This window comes from Ictalurus punctatus, chromosome 6 (assembly GCF_001660625.3).
Source record: "Ictalurus punctatus breed USDA103 chromosome 6, Coco_2.0, whole genome shotgun sequence".
In the NCBI taxonomy this organism is placed as follows: Eukaryota; Metazoa; Chordata; class Actinopteri; order Siluriformes; family Ictaluridae; genus Ictalurus; species Ictalurus punctatus.
Window position 1 is genome coordinate 2,471,460 of NC_030421.2, and position 17,947 is coordinate 2,489,406.

Below are 17,947 nucleotides of genomic sequence, written 5' to 3' on the forward strand. Positions count from 1 at the left end.
TGCAGCGATCAGCTAACAGACACAGCAGCAGTTCTTGCCAGCGCTATGGTTTTATATCGAAACCCTTACGGCGCTCTTAATACCCTCGTCGGATGTTGAAAAAGCCCCGGCTTAACGACATCCAGCTTCAAACCTGGAGGGGAGAAAGGGTTAAAACGAGCCAATTGAGCGAATAATAAGTTCAATTAGGAGATTGGGGGACTGGCACCGAATGAAAACCAGAGGACATCACTGCAAGCTGCTTTTGAAAAGAAGGAAGCCGTGGCAGGGAGGGAGGACTGGCAGGTGGCCAGGGACTTTAAATGGACTTTATGTAGAGGTTGTGTGGCTGTATGGAGGATAAACGTAAGCTGGTCACGTGAGCCTGGGCTTTGACAAACATATTAGCCACCTTTCATATACAGAAGTAATAGTCAAACTATGTAGATTGAAATAAGTACAATAGAGGCATTTTTTTAGAGGTCTGAGCATAATGAATACTCAGTTCAGGGATATCAATGGCTGACTAACCAGCCAATGTGCAGCCCGAATTAGTATTTTACTTTTTTTTTCTTTTTTTTTTTACTTTTTTTTTTTTTTTTTTTTAAGGGGAAGTCTATAAATATGATATATTTCAGATTTCAAAAGTTTCCTCTTATACGCATGTGGTTTTTGCGAAATCCAAAAACATGTGATAAAAGGTTTTTTAGGGTCACCAGTGATGGTTAGTTGCCCACACAATTTCAGTGGGTTATTTAAAGATCTTCCTCAGCAAACGATTACTACACAAAAAAAAAAAAAAAAAAAAAAAAAAAAAAAAAAGTTGTATCATTACCGATCATTTCCAGTAACATCGTTCCAAATGGACAACTTTTTCCTATTATGGTTTGTTTTGGTTGCTTTTTATGAAAGCGTGTTTGGTTCTTGTGGCCACACCGCTCGTTTTCCCCAAGACTTAGTCTCTTCGCGAAAGACAACATTTCATTGTTCTAGAGACGACCGCTGTGCTTTTTGAACTTTTAAAATATACGTGGTGAAATGTCAGCTGTTAGGCCTTGCTCCATCCGTAACCGGTCGAATCCGAGAGGAACTGACTCAGAGCGCGGAGGACAAGATTCAGAGGCGTACGACTGATCCATTGATGCACTTTATTTAAATGACAGCAATTTAAGAAAACAAAACAAAACAAAAAAAAAAACCGAGACATTAAGACACACAACCCGAAGAAGAAAGAAGAAAAAAAAAAAAAAAAAAAAAGCCAAATAACACACATAATTTATTATCACTTAGTGATAACGATGATCCATTTGATTGAGGAGAAAGTACCAAATCCTGGAGTGGCAAACCTGATTCACATTGTAGTTAATGAGGATAAAGAGTTTGTCTCCAAAGCAAGCAGACAGAGCCTTGTGCTTAGTTAAGACGCACCAGAAGACCAAGTGCTTCCTTCTGCAATTTATCCAGTAATCAGAGGAATGTAAAAAAGGCAGAAAATGTCAAGAAATAAATCTTTAAGTGCTACAAGAAGTAATGTGTTCATGTGTACACGTGTGTGTCTGTGGATGATAATCATATCAGTAACTGTGCCTTGTATCCTTATGACTGATTTCTGTCCTTTCCGATCTCTATGTCCTATTCTGCTTTGTATTTTTTTTTATAAAACATCTACGCTGAGAGGTTCTCGAGGAACCACTTGTTTCCCCACGAGGGGACGTGATCACTTCCGATTAACCCCGGCAGCACGGCGAGAGCGTGAGCGTGAGCGAGAGCGATTGTCTCTCGCCTGGTGGAGGAGAAAATGAGACAAAGTGCTAGAAATTGAAAAGGCAAAGATGGCACTCCTGTCACGGAAGAGGCGAATAATTGTCGAGTGACCCTGACCGGTCTCTCATCAGGGACTCGGCGAGTACTCTTTGTTTTCTCACTTAGAACAAACTCTGTATAGGACAGGGAGGAGGAGGAGGAGGAGGTGCTGAGGGAGCTGAGTGAGTGGGAGGTCACCCCTGCAGCAGGTTAAACACCAGTCTAGCATGCGCACACTTGTCTCACCAGGACTGTGGATAATTTAGGAGCAGAGCAGAGACGGACTCATCAAAGCTGCTTGTTTCAGACTTCTCTTGGCGCTGCAGGGGGCAGGGCTACGAGAGGGTGAGGGATAATAATGGTAGGGGTGGGCTTTGGCCTCCTACAGCTATAGCTGATTGACAAGCTTAATTAAGGTTTAGATCCACCTGACAATCAGTACTCTGTTATTAGACACCCTTATCAGAGCCTGCAAATATCTGACATTTTAAGGAAGAGATTCAAAATAAGGCTTCCTCTTGCCATTCCAGGACTTGCCGTAGAATCGAACATGCCTCAGGACGTCACAAAACAGGCGACTTTTAGCAATTCGTTTAGAACTGTGAACATGTAGGCCTTTCTATTAAAAATCGAATACGATACGAAAACTCAGTATTACGTACTGACAGGATATGCTTTTGCACATTCAAGGGTATGCAAGCTAGGGTGTGTGTGTGTGTGTGTGTGTGTGTGTGTGATCTTTTCTATAGTGATTTGGGCAACTCATTGCCAGAGCATTGCTTGAGAAACCAAGGGAAACTATTTCATCCACCAGCAGCAAATAAATAATCCACTATACAGCTTAGAACCGAGTGTATTACTTACTATACTTCCAAATTTAAAGCAGGATCAGTAAGACCATCTCTGCTCTGAAACAAGGCTCTGAAAATAAATGGCTCTGAAATCGTTTACACAGCTTTACCACCCTATCATAGAGGTCCTAAACCAAGTCCAAACCATCAAGGGAACCGGGAAAAGCATAAACGGACTTGTTAAGGTGTGTTGGTTAGTGGTTCACTATCACTGACTAGGAGAGACACACTGCGAAGTAAACAAAAAAGGAAAGCAGTGGTCTAAAACACCGCACTATACACTATATATACACCGCGTCACAGTATTGTGAAATGCAGCAGGCTCCCTGCGGTATGGCGTGGCTGCACGGTGTGCCCCAATACTTACATGTGAATTATTGTCACTCCTGCATATGTCTTATGAGACATGCCCGGCTCCGGTTAGGCCTCTAATCGAATCTTACTAAAAAAAACATAAGCCAGACATAGTCACACTGCATAGCCAGCTCAAAGATGTAGAGGCTTCATATCCAGGAAGCAAGAGTAGATCTCTCTTATAAGCAATCGAGTAAAAAAATATACTGTAGTGTTTAATGTCTGGCTTTGATTAAAAATTGAATGTTGTTTAAAATTCATGGTCTGCGTTTTCGGTGATAACTCAAAGAGCTAAACCGGCATCGTGTTTTTTTTTAAAAAAAAAGATACGTTAACGTGAGTGGATGTTTCGCAGTGGAGACGTCTGTTAAGGATTTGCACATCGAAGACATGTAAAGAAAAAAAAAAAAATGCTGTCATTTATAATAGATAAAACATCTACATAAACATCACCGCATGAACAAAAACAGTTTAAAGGTCAGTGTAAGGTTAACAATGATGATTAACTCTGTTATCCAGAAATGAGCAGGTAGCAGCTGATTCTCAAAAGCAAAGCAGGACCCCGGATCCACGTTTTGCTATAGTATCCACAGAGGCTTCGCCACAGAGGAGCCGTGTCAGTTCGTACGCAAGTCCATTTCCCGAGATGTGAATCAACACGTTTCCATTCAGGATACAGAGTTTTAACTGGCTCAATAAATGGATTGTCAATATCTCTTTAAAAAAAAAAAAGAAAAAAAAAAAAAGGTATATTTTCATATGCTTTGTCTTATTTTTGGATTCGACTCACCTACTGTCATTTTCTTTGGGAAAAGTAATGATCGAAATGGTAGTACACAATATCACAGGGTTCACTCAATTTCTTCAGTAACTGCTTCTAATTCTCACTGTTTTGGCAGGGTTCCCCCTCTTTCATAAAGTCTTTCATTACCAAAACAACAGCTTTGAGCCGAAAGCTGATATTAGACCGTGAAAAAAAACAAAAACAAACAAACAACCGAAAATAACAGCAATGACGGAAAGAACAACCGTAATAACAATAATAACAACAACAATAATAATAAATGTGGATATAGATAGCAATAAATAGAGATGCGGAGTGTGGGGGTATGTGGTTTGAAATTAGTACACTGTGTGTGCCGGTAAGAGAAAGAGTCCGAGGACAGAAAGGACGAGAGGAAGGGGTGTAGTCCTACAATGTGAAATGAGTGATGGTTGACTGTTGCTGGACACGTACTTTACTCTCCTCGACTTGGCCAAAAGCAGGACACGGCAGTCAGACTGCACTCTCACCTGTCATTAAATTGTCTTTAGCAGTCAATAGATGGCTACGTATGGGTGTTTTTTTTCTTCTTCTCGATGCTTACCCGCCATTTTAAGTGCAAAGTGAGTACAAAGAGACGTAGTGACAAGATGTCTCAAGTTCATGTATTTATCCATTCACTAAATTTAGACTGACAGAGGTGTTGAGGGAAGTCCATGCATGGGTGCATGGGTACCAGGATGGTGGTTTGTCCCACCACACTGGACTATATGGAATGATGTGGTTGTTTGTTGGAGACATGGCTCTATCTTCAAAGGGGAGGCAAAGCTAACTCTGGACATTTCAGTAGACCACATGTATTTACAGTGGAATCAGTGAGCAAGGCTGATGTATACACCCCAGCCCTCATCACTACCTCTAACCCACCCACCCGTCCATTCAACCACTTAAATGGCCAAACACGGCCACCTCTTATAGCCGTAAAGAATTCCCCATCACAGATGGGAGGAAGAGAGAAGCCGCAGACACCCACCAGGCTCCTTGATCAGACACAAATAAAGATGCATGGGTTCCTGTAGATGTCCATGGCTCATCTAAAACTTATCTAAAGCTCAATCACTCTCATTACTCTGAATGCTGTAGAGGTGGGAAGGGTGGGACAAGGGTTTCTAATGATCCCCTGGATTGTAGGATAGGAATGAAGGAGTTCTTTAGTTAATTTAATGTGTTAGGGACTTGGGGAGAAACATCACTGGCTTAGTATTTTCCTACTATGACGTACTGGCAACTTAATTTGTGAAACCATGAGTAAGAGTGACCACTTGTCAGTTGAGGATAAGAAATCCACTTTCAGTGTCATCACATATCTGGCACCTTTTTAACAAATAAACGACGATTTGGGACCGCTAACCTAAATTTTCCTTCATCACGTTGACAAAACTTACAGTATCTGATGCCAATTACTCTGTTGCTAGAACTATTAATCCCTTATCTCAACTAATTTTTTTTATTTATTTATTTATTTTTTTTTACCGTAACACATTTTGTTTCTATAATCAATATTCAAACATATTCTTGTCCTTTTTTATTCAATCTTCATTTGACCCTGTGCCGGATTCTTTTAGTCTGCTTTTACTGTTCCACTTGTTCCACCTTCCACTATCCTCTTCTCAAAGTGACCCCTTCCCTCCCAGGTCAGAATGCTTTATCTCTGATACTCGAGCTGGTCTCGTGGGCTGGGGGATGAACTGGAGGAAGGCAGGGAGCTGGGCCGGACTGAACTTAGAGCTGAAGCCTTGTCCTTGCTTTCTTCTTGGCCTGAGGTGGAAGATGGTGTTGAGGAAGAGGCGGCTGCTCCTGCTGAGGCACCTTCTTGTCCACTGTAGATTTCCTCATGGCCATCTTCACTAGACTCTGCATCCTCTGAGCCAGAGAGTAGCTCCTCATCTCGATACTCAGCGACATCAACTCCGCTACCCTCAACTCCCAGCTCCTTCAGTCGGCCATGGTGCTTCACATGGTAGCGCTGGTTCTGGAAGAACTTGACAATGGTGTGCTTGGGCAGGTCCAATTGGGCTGAGAGGGTGTGGATGGCTTCCTGGTCAGGGTAGAGGCCCACATCCTGGATGAAACTTTGCAGGATGCCCAGGGCTTCCAGTGAGATCTTGGTGCGGGAACGGGGTTTCTTTGCAACACTACTACTTCCTCCAGTGTTGCCACTACCAGCACCAGCCTGAGGGTTGTCCTCCATTCCAGAGCTGGGCACTGAGTCCTCACGCATGGGAGAGTGGTCCTTTAATGCTGGCACAGGCTGTCTGTGGAGAATCTGATAAGAAAGACCAAAGATCAGGTTAGTGGGATCATTAAAGCAGGAAAATGAATAATAAGTTAAGTTGTGCACCAGAGTACAAAGGTTTCCCTCAATGAATATTCATCAAGTGTCCGTGGGGCTCTTGACCAGAATGTCCAGTCACCTCTAGTAAATATCCAACCACACTGTCCTGAGTTATGACTGTTTAACCAAGTCTATTACCCAAATCACATAACAATGTTGTCACCCACACCATTACCACACCATTATCAGGTCTGTCATTTCAAACATCTGGATTATATGGAGATGATATGAGCAAAGCCGTAGGAGCGCTTTAGTGGAGTGCAAGTAAGGAAGCAAGAAAGGCAGATGAGATGGAACAAAGAAAGAAAGAAAGAAAGAAAGAAAAGGGTGTGGTACGGGTGTGGTAAATAGTGTTGTTCACGTAAACAGCAAAACAATGGCGGTGGAAGTGTTTGTGAAACTCTGGAAGGTGTAGCACGCCACAGCAGAACTATCGAAAACTATGGCGCTGTCCTGCTGAGTTTATGACCAGGGTGGGGTGCCCACTGCCTCTGCGCTGGAATGCTAAGCTATAAATCTGTGGTGCATTAAAATTAAAGGACCTACATAAAGATAATAGTCATTCACTCTCTTTCTCTCGCTCTCTTTCTCTCCCTTGCTTGCTCTCTCCACTCAATAATAACAGGGTATTTTTTTTTTTTTAAATAATACTGAGGGCAGGCCAGACCACAGAATTGCTCCGATTTCACTTGTGGGGGCTTTCTGGGGCTAGTGTTTTACAGGAAGTGTGTACTGTATGTTTGTCTTTTTTTCAGTTCTTTTGCTCTATGTTATATTATTCGTGATGTCTTTGAGAAACAAACGGAGACCACAAAAAGAGTTAAGAAACTGGGACGGGAGTGGGACCGAGACACATGAACATTATAACTGGCCACATGATACAACACTGCTATCTGAGTGTTGGCCTACCTACGGAGACCACACACAGTACAGGGCTCAATTGCATCACACAAACACACACACCACCCACTCAACCACCACACTGACCCCCACACATTAATACGCATACACTTTTCCTGGACTCGCCTTTTTTGAAGTGTATTTCTTAGGAATCATTTCTTCTCGAACTCTATACCTCAAGCACAAACACACACACACACACACACAGAAAACACTTCTCACACTTGTGTCGTGAAGTGTGGCAGAAGATAAGCCAAAAGCCACGAAGTTCCCAACGCTCTTGTTTTAGGAGGCACCCAGAGTCTTCAATCAAAAAAGCTCTACCCCCTTTTTTTTTTACGCCACGGATCCAAGAGGCTGCTCCACTCCACTAATGGAGTAGGACACTAATGAAGAGAGTTGAAGCCAAACCAGAAGAATGACTCCATCTTCAAATCAACCCTCACACCGTTAAAGCCATGAAGTCAGTCTCCTTCTCTTTCCCTCCGTCCACTTCATTTACTGCTCCCACTACGACTCCTCCACCACAGCGTCGACTCTGGACACACACTTTCTGCCGTCATGCACTTATGGCATAATTCAATATTGAATTCTCTGTGTGTATGTGTGTGTTTTTTTATTTTAATTGCAACTAGGGACTGCTCTGTGAGTTCACATCAAGAAAAAAAGCACAATTTTTTTTTTTCCAGTGAAAATTACAGCACAGAAGTATGAAAGAATTAGGGTATAACTATGAAAGATTTAGCTGACTCTTAATGAGGATTGGGGCGGTGGGGGATTTGTCTCGTCACTAGAGACACCGCTAACACATCATGACATTAAATATGCAATGATGTGAAGACATTTTACCGCGAGTTTCCTTTTGCATGACTTCACCTACCTCAATTAAAGGCATGCATGATAATTTCTGTTTTAGTTTTTCCCATGTTGCAATTCCTTGGGAGTGGATGAGTGCGTGTGTGTGTGAAAGTTAGAGAGAGAGAGAGAGAGAGAGAGAGAGAGCATGTGCTTCGTGCTTGTCTGTACAAGTCAGTATGTGCGCATTACAAATATGTGTACACATAATGATATGTACAGACAAAACACAATACATTCCATAGTTATGCTAATGAGCACTACATTTACAAAGTTAATAAAACTGATACAATCAGAAATCATCTCTTTTTATTGGCTGAAAGACTGAGGAGTGTCAGGACACATGGCAGGGTCAGGGGGTGGAGCACTCGGCTCATAGCGGTATCCAATTTAGCAAAAACAAAAGAGAAATTATTCATAAGGAGAGACATGCCAAATGAGCAGTGTGGAGACACTTCTGCCCATGTGCACTGTGCACACATGGAAGGAATAGTGCTATAGGACGCTATGGCACTTAGCAGGTGTGTATTTATGTGTGTGCACCATGAGTCACGAGCTCTACAGTGAAGGCATGAACTGATCTGGAATGCCATACATTCATGGTGACAAAGGTATAGACTCCATCAGACATGATACAAGGACAAGTGTATAACACTGTATGTGCTGTGGGATGTTGAATGTCTGGGAGGACAGTTGTTGGGTAACCTTACAGACCCGGTAAACAAAAAACTCATGGACTGATTGTTGAAACGACGGCAAAGTGGGTAGAACCTGTGTCTCTGTGTGCGTATAGTGTGTGCATGTACAGTATGTGAGCATGTTTGAGTGCTCAAGCAGCTGGGACACATGTGTGGTCTGTGGTGACAGGCTGGCTGGAGCCGAGGGGATGCTGGGTATTTTGATCTGGGGAGGGACCCTTATTTTTGTGTCAAGAAAACAACAGCAGGAGAGACACCCACAAACACACGGATAGACGGACAGACGGACACTCCGACAGACAGACGGACAGACAAAGCTGTGCTTGTTATGATCGTTGGCTACACAACCTTTTCAGTTTGTGCTGACAGCGAATTAAAACAACACAACCTAATTGATCTGCTTAAACTCATTGTGGTCACCGATCCCTTCTTTTTTTTTATTTTTATAAAGAGCTGAATCAGAACTAAAAGCACAGCCTTTGTGCATGGAACAAATCATACGCAAAAGAAAGGACACGACTGTTCTGGATACAGCTGTTTGATTCCTGCGAGCTGTATTTTTAGCTGTCTCTGTCCTCGGTGTGGTGGCTTGTCTGGGCTCTGTGTCAGAGCAGACCTGGAATGTGTTAATGGAGCGACCACAGTTTCCTTCCTGTGATGAGCATTTAATAACACACAAAAGCATCGAGTTCGAAATGGGACGCCGAGAGACTTTAAGGGACTTCAAGGGAAATAGTAAAGCTAGACTTTAAACCGAGGACTCCGATTAATGTACGAGACGGTCAGCAACGAGTGCTGAAACATACGCGCTACCACCTTCGCCGGACAATAATAACGTAACACGCACTGGCGGGGAACCGGGCCGGTCGTACCGTGACCGGAAGAACTTTCTACGAGAATCGATATCATGCGTCGCACTGTATTATTGAATATGAAGGGTAGGAAAGGTATTCTGTATAGTTTGTTGAAAAGGAAGTGTAAAAATAACACCAGGGCTTGCTTTGAGCTACGGGGTGCAGGTTTCCCATCCTAAAAGTGTCAGTCCCTTCATGGTCAGTACTCTGTAATAGCGTATGGTCAAAGCCACTGTACAGTAACCATAGTCACCCACTACTGTAAATTCCCATGAGTCACCTAATGTGTATACATGTATACTACGTGTGTGAGTGTGTGTGTGTGTGTGTGTGTGTGTGTGTTTGTGTTCTGTCTCTTCCCGTCATTAATAATATCAGGGCTGTGGTGGTACTGTCTGTCAGGGTGTGTCCTAATGGGGCATTTCCTACTGCGCCCAAAACACGTAAATAAGTACAACCACACACACACACACACACACACACACACACACACACACACACACACACACACACACACACACACAAATATACACTGCTTAAACCGCTACCATAAAAAGAATCCAAACTGGAGCAAGAAGAAGAAAGAGAGAACAACAAAAAAAAAAAAAACAGTAAAAAAAAAAAGAGAATATTTTTTGCAGGCTACAGAATACTACAGAAGTGCTGCGGGAATAGAAAGAAAGTGTTTGGTAGAAAAGAGATTTATGCGTGTGCTGCTTTATAAGGTTGGCATTTACATATATAAATGGGTGTGCACGTGTGTAGGTGTGAATTCTGACTGTTCAGTGTATATACTGTAATGACCCTGGCTGGGGGAGGGGAAAGTCCATTTAATCAGTGCTGTATTTGGAGCTATTGTGTGAGTGTGTGTGTGTGTGTGTGTGTGTGTGTATGATTAAAGGGGGCTGGATGTATTAGGTTATTAGAGGTTGGCAGGGACCCTGCATCAGAGGCCTTGATATTAAAACAAAAGCTCCAAAGATGTGTGCACACAACCACACAATGAAAGACAATCACAACGACCCCTTTCTCCTTCCACAGCAGCAATAAAAATATGGAAAAATATCATAAATCACAAACCATTTAGGGGAAATTTGCACAATAAATCTTTAATGAATCTGTGTTTTCTTGATCTCTTACCATGCCATATTAATAAACCCAGGCTTCTGTCAGCTCCACAAACCCAACAGGAAACCTCAGCACTGAAAACGGTCACGAGCTCGGCTTTAGCTGTGCGAATGCAATTCGACTTTGGATCCGGACTCACCTGAGGGTCAGAGGGCAGATGGAGGACGGTGTGCAGACGTTCACTGTGGTGGTGGCGGGACTCCTCTTCGTATACCAGGTCGCGGTCGGTCTGGGGGAGGGTGAGGAAACGGCGGATTGTGCACAGGTTCTCCCACAGCGTGCGGTTCTCTGGGCTTGGACTCTCCTTCCAACGGAGCAACTCGCATAGCCAACCCTGACATAGAAAGAGAAGTAGAACGGAAGGTAGTCAGATAGATAGAGAGAGAGAGAGAGGAGGAAGAGAGGGAGAAATGAGAATATGTGAAAGAGAGTGTGAAATGGAGAGAGATATGATTATCTCTGCTAGACTAGGCCAGTCTTTGATACCAGCTGTTGTGGGCAGCCAACCTCTACCAGCATCCTGTGTTAATAACCTGATCAGCACTCTCTCTCTCTCTCTCTCTCTCTCTCTCTCTCTCTCTGTCTTTCTCTCTCTCTGTTTTTCTCTCTCTCTCTGTCTCTCTCTCTAGGCCCTCTTGGCCAGCTGCAGCAGATGGGTGCGTTCAGCCGTGACCCCCCCCAACCGACCCCAGACCTGTGGGACCCAACCGCATCTGTCACATGCATACACACACATATACACATAGACTAGCACAACCCTGCTTTACACACACTTTACACACATTTTAGGATCGGGGTGGTCACACCTGCAAAATATACACACGCTGTGCTAAGGCTGCTTGTCTGAAAGGGTCAGTACAGCACTGTCGTCACTCAGGCAATTTCATGGCAAGAATTAGGCGCAGCTGGGCGCAGGATCAGATTTGACTAAATCAATTATCTCTCTTTGCTCTCAAATGGGAGAGGGACCCGTAAATGGTCCAGCAGGTTTTCCAAAATATTCCTTAATCAACACTCACAGATGAATTCTGTGCTTTTGAGTTACTTGGAGTTGAAGGCATGCGCCACATCATTTTATTATTACAGCCCTCTTTTCACATGTTTTAATCTGTATATCAATAACAGAGTTTTCATAACTAGCCATGCACGTGTGTACTGATCTAACCCGGTGTCCTGGCGAAATCCCTCCCATTGGCCCTTATCTATCACGGCCCCCTAATAATCCCCATCTCTGAACTGGCTACATCACTCTCTCCTCCACTAATATCTGGTGTGTGACGGGCGTTCTGGCGCAATATGGCTGCTGTCGCATCATCCAGGTGGACGCTACACGCTAGTCGTGGTCGAGGAGATTCCCCCCGTACAACGTAAAGCGCTTTGAGCGTCTAGAAAAGCGCTATATATAAATCGAAGGAATTATTATTATTATTACTTCTTAATTTATTAGTGTGTCCTTCCCTACTATTCCTACGTGTCCATACTGCCGCAGCAATCTAACCTGAACCGGAACATCACTGGCTATGTCTCCACATGCAGGTCATCATGAAAAGGAGGCAATAATCAGGACTATCTGAGTAGTGCGATGGAATATCTCTCCAATGAAGCAAATGGATAGCGATTGTAAGTCATGGAGGATGAGATCCTTGGGATGTGATGATGGCGGGTCATGGTCGGGTGAATGGAAACCGTTCTGATGGACATCTGCAACGTAAAGCATGTCTATCTGCCTGTGTTGTTGTTTACCAGGTGCAGACGTGCTCCGATCAGATACCAGCGCCTGCATGGGAGGAGACACTTGCTTACGGTAGATTGAGCACCGCTTAACATCATTTGTTATTTTCGGCTTTATTTTCCTTTCATGTGGAAAGAACGTGCTCAGTGTGTGTCTTTGTCTTTGAATGGTGCGTGTGTGTAATCATTTGAACATAAATGCGTCCTTAACACGAAACAAATAATTACCAGTCAAATCCCTCCATTCGCCCCGACGACTTTGACTCATCACCTTTCCATAAGTGCATAAAATCAAGCAGTAGAAAAAGAGAAAGTTTTGTTTCGGTAGGCTTTGAAGGCTTTGAAGTGTATCATTAGCATACTGAAAGCAGTTATTTGGGTAAGCAAACATAAGGGCTTACTTGGCTCTTGTTGGCTGCCACCTTGGCAAACAGAGCCTGAGACACCTTGGCTCGCTTCATCTCCTGCTGGATCTCATCATAAATTGAAGACGTGATGTTGACCAGTGGTTCCAGTTTCAGGGGAAGGTCAGGATTCGGACCAGACGGCTTGGACTACAGGACGCCGTGGAGATCAGGTTCAGCAGAGACAAGAACAAGGCAAACGTTATCAAGACAAACAAAGTATGCTTTGAACAATCGACAGTCCTCACACAATAGGTTAGAAGTAGCCCGTGTTTGTATTAGTGAAGCGCAGAGATGGACACATTCAATTCAACTGGAGCGTAGTTAAGGCGTTCTCTTGCGTCTACTTTGTAGTTCATGTCTGAATCACGTCATATTGATTTTAAGGTTGTGTTGGGTTTTTATTTTTTTTATTTTTTTTAAAAAATTTTTCCACATGCAGTGTTTGAAGCCATTCTGCAGGCACGGGCAAGTAATCTCACATTCCCCAACACAAAAGATAGTAAGATAACAGTATACAGACATAATAATAATAATAATAGTACACAACTGCATTCCCTGGGAGCAAAGAATCAGCATCAGAGAGATTGTTGCTATCTGGACTGTTTCACTGATGCTCTAAGTTTGAAAAGAGTCCTGCTCAAACGACCTTCTATAACACTATGCTTGTTCAGAAAAAAAAAACAAGTTCCAAGCCATCTACTTAACATACATAAACATATCTAGATACAAGAGTCAAACCTTTTGTTTTTTTTTAGGAACTGCCTCTATGTAATGAGAGACTGTATACAATTTACACTGACATTTTATGGCATTTGGCCGACGCCCTTATCCAGAGTGACTTACATTTATCTCATTTATACAACTGAGCAATTGAGGGTTAAGGGCCTTGCCCAAGGGCTCAGCAGTGGTAGCTTGGTAATGCTGGGGCTTGAACTCCTGACCTTCTGATCAGTAACACAGAGCCTTTAACCACTGAGCCGCCACTGCCCCGGTGATAATATCTAAATATGCATATATAATAAATATATAATACAAAAATAAACACTGACAACATTTTAACGTTGTCATAAGACATGACAAAACCGATAAGGCCCTATGAGATTAGATAAATAATAATAAGGCCCTATGAGATTAGATCGGTGTTGAGCTCGCGTACTACCCTGGAGTAGATCAATCCCCGATATAGATTTTCTTCTATAAAAATGTTATAATCAATAACGGTGAACTATTCTCTTCACTATGCAAGCATGAAAGAATACATCGCTGTCAGGATCATTTCGTGAGCGAGAGAGAACTGATGTGATCCTCACCGAGTTGGTAATTTTGTTCTTATTCTTCCAAATGGATGCCCAGGCATCAGGGGTTAACTGTTCGTCAATGCTGCGCTCCCACACTTTCTGCATAGAGTGGAACATACAGTGATGCAATTAGCCATAGTTTAACTCCATACAAGGTGAAAACGTTTTTTTAAAAAATTTTTTATCATGAACATATGGTGTCATAATATTGTTTCAAATATTGTCGACTGAACATTGAACAGAATCATTAAAGGATAAAAACAAAAAAAAAGTAGTCATGAACTTCAGAATTAATCTGTCAAAAATGCGTCAATACTGAAACCTACAGTCTTTATACACAGATAAGTGAGAAAAGCACCAGAAACCAGTGCTATAGAAAAAGGCCACGGCTCATGAGTACATTCCTAAATGTTTCTTTGCATTTCTTTAACCCTGTGTTAAGCTACATCAACCTTACAGTACAAAAAAACAACTCTGTTTAAGCTCACAACAACCACAAATATGTGTAACCCAAACAAAACAACTAATCAGATTAGACAACCCTTTACAGAAATCACAACAGAAATCTAGAGCACACGTAGAAAAATGGAGAGCCAGACACACAAACTTGCAATGCTGGTACTCTCATACTGGGCCAGGCAGAAAGACAGCTCTGTAGGAACAGTGTGTAAGGTCTGAAGGGATTTTGTGACAGTGGGATAGTGGGTACCTGAGATAGGCGGTTAACCCCAGGGCTGGAGTTTGAGTTTGGGGGCAGACCTACAGGAGGGTTCATGCTGCGTTCACGCTCCTCCTGGTAAATCCTGTCTCGCTCAGCCTCAGGAAGGTTGAGGAAATTCTGCATGGCCTTGAGGTTGACCAGAAGAGATTGGGAGGCTGTGCGAGGGTCTTCCTCTTTCCGCAAAATCTCTGACAACAGACCCTGGTGTTCATGAACATGCACACACAAGCACATGAAAGCAAAATGAGAAAGGCCCAGGTCTTGCAAGTATACACATGCAAATCCCACCAGGTTTTCACCTGCACCACATCATCTCCCACCCACTCTATGGTTGGCTCTAATGGGGCGTAATTCAGGCCTGCAGAGGTTCAATGCACCAGGTGCGTAGGCTGCTGAGAGGGCGGGAAAGAAGACTGATATGGCCCAGGGGCTGGAACCACCATGCTGGGCCTCAGTGCAATGACCTGCAGATTGGAAAACTGTGGTCTAACTTTCTACCCAGAGACCTCAACTAAAGTCTTGAATGTCTGCTTTATCTGATTCATCTGATTTAGATGATTTAAGTATAACCTAGACATTGCACGTACTGTGAAAACTTGGGATAACTGTGGTATCTAGGGCTTTTCAACATCTGTGTGCATTTATTTATTTATTATCTTAAAAAAAAATAAAAATAAAAAAATATATATATATATTTTTACCTGTGTGCGGTTGAATGCCACCCTGGCAAACACAGCTTGTGAAACACTGGCTCTCTTGAGCTCATCGCGGACCTGTTGGTAGATGTCTGATGAGACCTCAGCCGCGGAAGGATTGGATCCTGGCTCTCCAGGTCCTCCAGGCTTGCTTTGCCTCGGTATGGGTGGGTGGTTAAGGAACTGTTGGTTGAGGGCCTGTGGGTGCTGGTGGGCTAATAGACGACTGACAGCCAACTGCTGGTTGATGAGGTGAGCCATAGCTATCTGCTGCTGCACTAACTGTGGACTGAGCTGAGGTGAGAGGAGGCCTCTTGGTCCCAGAAGAGGCTGCAGGGCTGTGGGAGGAGCCACCTGGGTCCGTAGTGGTGGACTGTGGTGGAGCTGGCCACTGTGAGATGAGGGTGGCTGTGACTGTCCTTGAGATGGGGGCTGAGATTGAGGGTTCTGAGGTTCTCCAGAGCCACTTTTCACAAGAGAACTACCACTGCCCAAAGGTCCTAATTGAGCCAGGCCAGCTAGGTGAGGTGGAGGACGCTGTCCTAACACACAGAAGTCCACCAGGGTGTCCCTCTCCACTGTGAAGAGACAAAATAAATAGGTTTGAATAATGAACACTTCCTTCATATTCTTACGTGCTTTTCTCAAGTGCTTCATCACTCATCGGTAATGTTTTTTTTTTTGTTGTTGTTGAAAAACGACTACACACCTTTAATTTCAGAATTCTCTCGTACTGGCCACATCTTCTCAAAGTAATCGCCTACAAAAAAAAAAAAAGCAAAGAGGAAAGTGAATCACGGTAACCGTGTATCACGTATGTTCCCAGCGCACATTCATCAGGTAAATGATACGATTTCTAATCATAAGAACACACTATCAGTGCTTTAGCCAGTGCTCTTTTACTGAAATTTCTGACTATGACTGTCAATCAATAAGATTTCTCCATTGTCACATCTGGTGGCTTGTGGCTGTGTGTTTGGCTTTGGGAGGCTGAAAGCAGGCTCTATGTAACCCAACACTGCTTGCTCTGTCACCAAGGACCTTCTTATTCTCTGCTGGCTTTTCTCTCTCTCTCTGAAGCTGTGCTTGGGGTTTGCTCGACACTTTGATCTGTCCTGCTGTGTAATTATGTTGCTTTTTTAATGGGGTAAGGGAAGGAGAAAAATTGTCACAGGCATTTAGATGCTAAGAGGCTTAAACAGCCTGGCAGCGGGCACGCTCATCTGCTGGGTCTGGTGCTGGAGACCTCCTGCAGAGTGGTGAGGGAGTTGTGGTTTCCATTAAGCTGAGAGATAGATCGGGGTTCCCCTGTCCAGTGACAGAGAGGCAATGTATAATAAACGGTGTGAGGCAATCTACAATACAAGATGTGCACCACAGGCCTCAAAACCTCAGGAGAATATATAAAATGGGGTCACCTCAGGACATCCAAACTTTCCTATCAGCTTCATATCTGGAGCACATAACTGACCATAACTGAGTTTGGCACTGTACTCTCTGGTACAATGGCAAAAGAATTTGAGGCGTATTGACTCATTAATATTCGGCTCTAACTAGATCTAATTAGAGAATCAGATATGCACAAATGTGACACAAGAGCTCAGATCTCACCTTTAATCTTCTTATACTTCTTATACCAGCGGCCAAACTCTTGACACTTCGCAGTGGAGACATTAGCGTAGTAGGAACTGTTCACGATGGAGGAGATCATACTCTGAGAAAAGGTCAGAAGAGGGACAAGGACAGAGATGGAGGCTGAGAAATAAATGGTAGCACACAGCAATGGAGACAGTACGCCACAAACATGTGCTAACAATTGATATGAGGATCAACACCCACATAAAGAACTCCACTGAAACACAGCACGCACAGATACACAAAGCTCACGGATTGCTTTTTTTTGCATGGAGGTGAACATGCTACACTCACACAACTACAACAAACACTATAAATGGAACTAGTATAACATTATGGATTTTGACATTGCACTACTATTTCTGTAAGAACATCTCTGAGATGCGATCAGTAGTAAGACTTGGACAGTTCAGGAAGAGATGCATGATAAAAAAGTCATGTCTGTACCTGGGAAAGTGGGCATTCTTTAGCCAGTGTGCTCTGGTTCATCTCTTTCAGCAGCTCTTTAAGTGCATTGCGCACTGTTGCATGATTCCACTGCTCTGATGGCAGGTCCTCTAGCTTGGCATAGCTGTAACCATAAGATCCATCACTTCCTGTTCTTCTATACATTGAGGATATACACTCACCGACTACCTTATTAGGATGACATTAGGATCACTCGTTCATTCATGAAATTATCCAATCAGCCAATCATGCGGCAGCGGTGCAAATCCGGCCGATACGATCTACAATTTCCAATCTCGCTCACAGGACGTTGTTTTTGGATGATGTTGTGCGTGAAAATCCGAAGAGATCAGCAGGCCCAGTGAAATACTCAAACTCAAACGTCTGGCACCAGCAACCAGGCCACTTTTCCCCATTCTGATGATTAATATCA

The 17,947-nt window shown here is 43.3% G+C and overlaps 1 protein-coding gene across 3 annotated transcripts in view; it reads right to left on the reverse strand.

The window, feature by feature from the left end:
• Positions 1-1,113: 1,113 nt before the first annotated feature.
• The window catches only part of satb2 (SATB homeobox 2), a 41,580-nt gene continuing 24,746 nt past the window's right edge, over positions 1,114-17,947 (reverse strand). For 2 of the 3 annotated variants that reach the window (XM_017470375.3, XM_053680698.1), the window contains 9 exons: positions 17,515-17,638; positions 17,044-17,146; positions 16,142-16,192; positions 15,439-16,010; positions 14,726-14,938; positions 14,029-14,115; positions 12,713-12,865; positions 10,720-10,914; positions 1,114-6,076 (listed from right to left, as the gene is read on the reverse strand). In XM_017470375.3, coding sequence (XP_017325864.1) covers positions 5,456-6,076; positions 10,720-10,914; positions 12,713-12,865; positions 14,029-14,115; positions 14,726-14,938; positions 15,439-16,010; positions 16,142-16,192; positions 17,044-17,146; positions 17,515-17,638 — 2,119 coding nt within the window. In that variant the 3' untranslated portion in view covers positions 1,114-5,455. The remainder of the gene's footprint in view (positions 6,077-10,719; positions 10,915-12,712; positions 12,866-14,028; positions 14,116-14,725; positions 14,939-15,438; positions 16,011-16,141; positions 16,193-17,043; positions 17,147-17,514; positions 17,639-17,947) is intronic. The other variant, XM_017470374.3, reaches the window with a different exon arrangement.